Genomic DNA, 6,769 nt, shown 5'->3' with positions numbered 1-6,769 from the left:
GGGCCCCGGCTGCGCCATGCCGGGCGACGTCACGGTCCTTGATTTTAATCTATTCATAAAGGGCTTTTGAACCGTTCTTAGTCTGACCTGTCACCCAGGACCTGTTTGCCTTGGGGGGACCCTACCAAGGACATATAGCCCCCGACAACATAGCTCCTAGGATCACTCGGGTACTCAAACCCCTCCACCACAATAAGGTGGCGGTTCAAGGAGGGGGGTCCCCACCCGGGACCTTTCTGTGTGGAGTTTGGATGTTCTCCCCATGCTTGCGTGGGTTCTCTCCGGGTACTCCGGCTTCCTCCCGCAGTCCAAAGACATGCAGCTTAGGTTGAGAAGAAAATGTCAGTTTTATAATCTGTCCATGACCAAACAGGTTGGGGGGGTCTCAGTTTGCCTAAATGGTGAAACCTGCTCTGACCGTGGGCTGTGATGTGGGAGATGCAGCGGACGAGGGCTGGTGGCACTCTGGACTCCATGCTGATCACTGGGTACAGAGACTGAGGAGCTGAGCTCTGATTGGACAGAGCTCTCTTCAGGTGGCTGAACCAGGACTGACAGCTGTGCTGCTCCATGAAGCACAGTGACACACTCCTGATGACAGAAACAACAAAAAACATCAAAGTACTTACCGTGTAGAACGCAGCCAATCAGACACCAGGAAACATCAGATCCCTGACATGTTTAACTCTAGTATATTTCTTTGTCTTGTCTTGAGTTGATTTAATAAAATCACTAATGTTACAACTGACTGGATTGGTATTTCACTTTCTGCAAACGTGAATGTTTGTGTGTTTCACACCTGTCTCCTGTTGCCATGGTGATAATGTTTTCTGATGGATCCATTTCTGAAAGACAAAATAAAGTCAGACATTCAAACCGATTCCAGGTCTTATTTCACATCAGTTTAACTTCTCAAACTGTTGGTGTCTTAATATGCATGCATGTCTTTTTGTATAAAATATTTCCAGGTGTGAAAGATAAAATGCTGTTACCATAGTGACTGAGCACGCTCAGTTCCATCCTCATAGTCTGCTGTGAGTGTCTGTGGACTGGGTGAACACTGACTCCATCTACCCACAGTAACAACCAGGCGTCTGACTGACTCGAGACCCCGCCCACTTTAACAACACACACTTTACTGACAGCCAGAGCTCCGACCACCTCAGCATAAGACACGCCCCCTGGAAGAATGACCTGGAAACAAGATCTCAGGTTCTAATGCTGAGGTGTGAATTCAGGAAGAAGACCTCACGGAGTCAGGTTTACCTTCAGGATGTGAACCAGGTGATTCAGCAGACCCTCCTTATCGTCAGCGGCACAGATCAGCTCATTGCTCAGCGTCACCATCTCAAACTCATGAGCTGGTCTGAAACACAGGAGCAAACAGTTACTTGTCTTAGTAGTATTTATATGGACTCAGATGAGTACAGATGCAGCGGGCTCCAGCAGGCTCTACCTGGTGAGACTAAAGCTCCTTTTCCACCGCCTGGTACTGGCTCAACTCGACTTGACTCTTCTTATGTGCCTTATGTGGTTTTCCATCAGTCAAATGTTGGGAATAGTACCTGGTACAATTCTTGGTAACATCCCCATTGAGGGTTCACGCAAGCTGAGGCGATACCAAACGGTGACATGTAAACACTGCAGACCAGCAGCTGGTCAGAGAAATTCAGCCACTGGTGAACCCAGATGTTTACATGTGATGGCACCAGTCACGTGTTCTTCACTCATTCATAATAGTAAATGCCACTTCCCTCTCACGAGTGTTACAGAGGGTAAAATTTATGATGACAAAGGCCTCGAGCCTGTGTTTCTGTATGATGTACTGTAACCATTATATTAGGTGAACATCTTATCACATAGAGCTAGCTAGCTGGCACGTTAGGGCATCATCACATCTCAGAAATTTGTAATTGGCATTGAACACATATTCAAAAACTAACAAAAGAAAACTGAAAAACAAACAAAACTTAATAATGGGTCATGGGTCATTAATCCACTGGTTAACCAGCAACACATCACATGCAGCAGACACACTGGCCTCAAGCAGTCAGAACAAACAGGTACTGTGCTCCGGGGGAATCCAGCTTTGATGCGTTGAGCATTCACCGATGCAGGGGGCTTCACAGGCAGCTGCTTGTAGGTTAGACCCAGTCAGGTAAAACAGCGAGTCCCCGTACAAGAACATTCCCAGACATGCAGTAACCTCAGGCCCTGTATTTTTCTCCACATCCTCTGGTCACAGTACAGCAGAAGGAGGGAAAATATATCCACAAAACCGGGCGCAGTTGAAAAATTCCACTTTTACAATGGCACCAGTGGATGTAAGGCAAGCTCACATGAACATGCAACTGCCTGGAGATTATGACCATTCAAAGGAAATCCGTAAAAACTATCACATAATACTTTATTTTGTTAGAAAAAAATTTTCGCGGACAAGAGTTTGCGAGACATGTATAACCCAAGTTGTTTCTGCATAGAAGCACTAGAACATATGTTCACCTAATTTTTTGAGCTTTAGGTCTCATCTAAGATGATAATTCACCGTTGTAGCATTGTAGAAAAGTCAGAAAACATGGAAAAGTGCCCTGGGCTCTTTAAACACTTTTACTGCCCACACAACTGCCTGTTATAGGTATTGCTTAATTATAAAATAACTGACAGCTGTCAGTGATGACTGCAACATTATTAGCTGCTCCATGTTTATAATAATTATGTTGTGCAGCATGGAACTTGTGACGTGTCAGGGTCTGTTTGCAACACAAAATGTGTCCACTAGATGTCAGCAGTAAAATCCTAAATCAAGCGTTGTGAGCTGAACCTTTTGGTTTTGGTGAAACTATTGGTTGGGAAGCCTCGACACCTGAATGAGGCATCATGTCACCATCACTAGTAGCAGCAGTATCAGTAGTAGTATTAGTAGTCCATTAGTAGTAGTAGTAGCACTAGCAGCAGTGTATAATTACCCATCTTTGAGGAAGACTGACACAACATCTCGTAGGTCAAGGACGTCACATGCTGCTGAATCATTTTCTAATGAGAAGAGAAACCGATCGTCCTCCAGTTTACCATGAAGCTCCTCTTCCTCCTCCTCACCTGCACACACAGGTAACACACACATGTGGTTAATGTTTATGACAGCATGACCACCAGTTGTTGGTGTGGATCAAAGCACTGGACGCCACCACTGCAGCCACAGGCAACAGAGCACTGCAACATTTCAGAACATTAATAAATTGTGCTGTTTACATTTGAGCCACTGTACAGATGACACTGTCGTTAAGAAAGTTTCACATTTCAATAATTTAACAGCTGTTGTTATAAACCCATCCAGGTGATTCACCCAGTGCTCCTACCTGAGGGGGCAGAGTCAGGTCTCCTATTGGCTGATGGGGGCAGGTGAGGCGGGACATCTGAATTAAAAAAAAGAAAAAAATATCACACCTGAATTAAGAATCAGGTGAGTTAAAGTTCATGTAGTGTTTACTGTGCTGTGTGTGTGTGTGTTGCCTTAGTACATTACCCGTTATGTGTATTACCTGTGTGTGTGTCACCTGTGTGCATAACCACAGGAACCCTAACACCTAACCCACATCAACGGGCTGTATTCCTATACCTAAAAACCTGAAAATGTTATGTAATTATCCTCTTTTATTTTGTGTTTAATTTGAATTTGCATGTCACATAACCTTTCCTTGTGCCTGAGACCAGCAGGCTAATAAGTTGTTAAAATTTAACATTTAAAATAAAAAAAATTGCTGTTTGGCGCACAGCTGTTTAGCTAGTGGTTCCTTCCATTTCCACTCCGCCACTTGTACTGAGTGACAGAGGTGAACAGACAGCAGTGCTCTGAGCGACTTTACCTGCTGTCAATAACGCCTGTAAAATGACTGATTGGGACATGCAGAATATTTATTATCATGGCTCATGAGGTTCTTCTGTCTGGATTTGATGTCAGATCAGCAAGTCTTAGGACCTCCTCAGCGCAGCAGCTCTCTTTCATCAATGTCTGCTCATAGCAGCTTCCCACGCAATGACAGGTGAATTATAGAACAAACAGACTTAAATTCCAACATTTTCTGCAAGTAGTGAGCTGTGGTTGTGACATATTAGCCTATAGTACTAATAAGCTTTAGTTTGCATCTCAAATTCTGTTCAGTTTTAATGAGCACCAATTTTGTGGAATACATGGCCTATAGATTGTCCTTTTCTTAAGTAGCCTATGTACTGACTTTCAAGTCTCTGCACAATATCAAGACAATTAGTTTACGAGGAATGAGGCTGACAAAACCCTCCCCCCAAAAAAGATGCACAACCCCACCCCCAACAGACAACACATTCCGCTGGCTATGCCTGTGTGTGCTACCCGAGTTTGTGTTACCTGAGTGTTACTTGTGTGTGTTACCTGTGTATTCGTTGAGTCGGAGCAGCTCAGCCTGCAGAGCCTTACCCGCCCTCTCAGCCAGCAGGATGGGGGAGGGGCTCTGAGGGTCTGACTGACGCACCTGTGCACAGGTAATATCAGTCAGACACAGTAAACCTATTACTGACCCGCAGACAATGAGGTTAAGTGACTCTGCTGACATTCTTCATTTATCAGTTTGATGAAGTGATGACACTGTAACATCAACAACAACTTGATCTTTTAGTTTAAACCTGCAAGAGACAAGTGTTCTGCTCAACTAAACTAAACTAAGGCACCAAACGTTAGGTAGAAAAACCTGGACATGACAGACATGCATGAGCTGCAGATTCTCAAGCACCGTGACTTCTTCACAGCTTTAAAAACAAAGCATCACATTCCAGGGAAACTAGATGAATTCTCTTTGTGAAATAAATAAACTATTCAATGAAAACACTCCATACAGAATATTTAACAGATCTTAGAATAATTCAAACCTCTGAACATCTGCAGGTTTGATGTGTAGAAACATTCAGCTGATTGCTGTGAATATTCCCTGGTCATGATTAATTAATTATTAATGAACTGAGTGAGATTAGAGATATAAATGTCTTCATGAGCATCAGATCAGACCTTTGCTCCTGAGCAGATCAGAGACATCGTTTCTTCTATGTCGTCACTACAGACCACCTGACACAGCCTCTGAAACACACACATCATCACACACCTGTACAGGTGACATTGTCTTTAAATGTCTGACAAATAATAACATGACTGTATGAGTAGTTTATCGAACAGTTATTGAACAAACAAAATAGAGACTTGCAGAAATGTGACGCCATCACTGCTTTGCCCACGGTCTGCTCACTGAAGTCCCCGTTGTACCTCTAAACCGGTATAAATGCCCACTTGTAATTTTAATGATTAAGATGTGAAGACTCAGACATGTAACTAATCACCAGCGACTGCTCTGCGGACATGTACCCCCTCCTGTGCGTAGTACTGGAGGGGGGTACAAACGGATTTATTATGGTATGGATAGGAAGAGAAATGGGGTAGGAGTGATCTTGAAAGAGGAGCTCGTGAGGAATGTTTTAGAGGTGAAAAGAGCGTCAGACAGGGTGATCAGTTTGAAGTTGGAAATTGAAGGGGTAATGTTGAATGTAGTCAGTGGTTATGCTTCACAAGTAGGGTGTGAGTTAGAAGAGAAGGAGAGATTCTGGAGTGAGTTAGATGAGGTGATGGAGAGTATTCCCAGAGGGGAGAGAGTGGTGATTGGGGCAGACTTCAACAGGCATGTTGGTGAGGGGAACAAAGGTGATGAGGAGGTGATGGGAGGGTTTGGTGTTAAGGGAAGGAACCTAGAAGGACAGATGGTGGTGGACTTTGCTAAGAGGATGGAAATGGCTGTAGTTAACATCTACTTCCAGAAGAGGGAGGAACATAGTTACAATAAAGAGCGGAGGTAGGAGTACATAGGTAGACTACATTCTATGTAGACGAGGCAATCTGAGAGAGATTAGTGACTGCAAAGTGGTGGTAGGAGAGAGTGTAGCCAGACAGCATCGGATGGTGGTGTGTAGGATGACTCTGGTGGTCAGGAAGAAGAGGAGAGGACAGACAGAAAAGAAGACCAAGTGGTGGAAGCTGCAAAAGGAAGAATGTTGTGAGGAATTCAGACAGAAGTTGAGACAGGCTTTGGGTGGTCAGGAAGAACTTCCAGATGACTGGGAAACTATACCAGAAGTGATCAGGGAGACAGGTAGGAAGGTGCTAGGTGTGTCGTGTGGAAGGAGGAAGGAAGATAAGGAAATGTGGTGGTGGAACGAGGAAGTACAGGACAGCATTCAGAGGAAGAGGCGAGAGGTGAGACATAGAAAGGACTGAAGACAGTAGACAGGATTACAAGAAATTCCAGCGTAGAGTGAAGAGGGAGGTGGCAATGGCCAAACAGAAAGCATATGATGAGTTGTATGCCAGGTTAGACACGAGGGAAGGTGAGAAGGACTTGTACAGATTAGCGAGACAGAGAGATAGAGATGGGAAGGATGTGCAACAGATAAGGGTGATTAAAGACAGAGATGGAAAGGTGCTAACAAGTGAGGAGAGTGTGCAGAGAAGATGGAAGGAGTATTTTGAGGAACTGATGAATGAGGAAAATGAGAGGGAAAGAAGGGGGGAAGAGGTGAATATTATAGAGCAGGAAGTAGCAGAGATTAGAAAGGGTGAGGTGAGGAAGGCTCTGAAGAGAATGAAGAGTGGAAAGGCTGTTGGTCCAGATGACATACCTGTGGAGGTGTGGAAGTGTCTAGGAGAGACAGCAGTGGAATTTCTATCTAGTTTGTTCAACAGGATTTTAGAAAGTGA

At 44.3% G+C, this 6,769-nt stretch overlaps 1 protein-coding gene across 1 annotated transcript in view; it reads right to left on the bottom strand.

Moving 5' to 3' along the window:
- Positions 1 to 6,769, bottom strand: part of LOC109955243 (arf-GAP with Rho-GAP domain, ANK repeat and PH domain-containing protein 1) — a 22,280-nt gene that overhangs the window by 7,485 nt on the left and 8,026 nt on the right. The window contains exons 12-19 of the mRNA XM_020591196.1: positions 5,036 to 5,104; positions 4,406 to 4,505; positions 3,357 to 3,413; positions 2,967 to 3,096; positions 1,267 to 1,366; positions 993 to 1,194; positions 800 to 845; positions 419 to 591 (exon numbers count right to left, since the gene is read on the bottom strand). Of these exons, the coding sequence (XP_020446852.1) occupies positions 419 to 591; positions 800 to 845; positions 993 to 1,194; positions 1,267 to 1,366; positions 2,967 to 3,096; positions 3,357 to 3,413; positions 4,406 to 4,505; positions 5,036 to 5,104 (877 nt within the window). The remainder of the gene's footprint in view (positions 1 to 418; positions 592 to 799; positions 846 to 992; positions 1,195 to 1,266; positions 1,367 to 2,966; positions 3,097 to 3,356; positions 3,414 to 4,405; positions 4,506 to 5,035; positions 5,105 to 6,769) is intronic.

This window comes from Monopterus albus, unplaced genomic scaffold (assembly GCF_001952655.1).
Source record: "Monopterus albus unplaced genomic scaffold, M_albus_1.0 scaffold13.1, whole genome shotgun sequence".
Lineage (NCBI taxonomy): Eukaryota > Metazoa > Chordata > Actinopteri > Synbranchiformes > Synbranchidae > Monopterus > Monopterus albus.
This window is presented reverse-complemented; position numbering and strand designations above follow the sequence as displayed.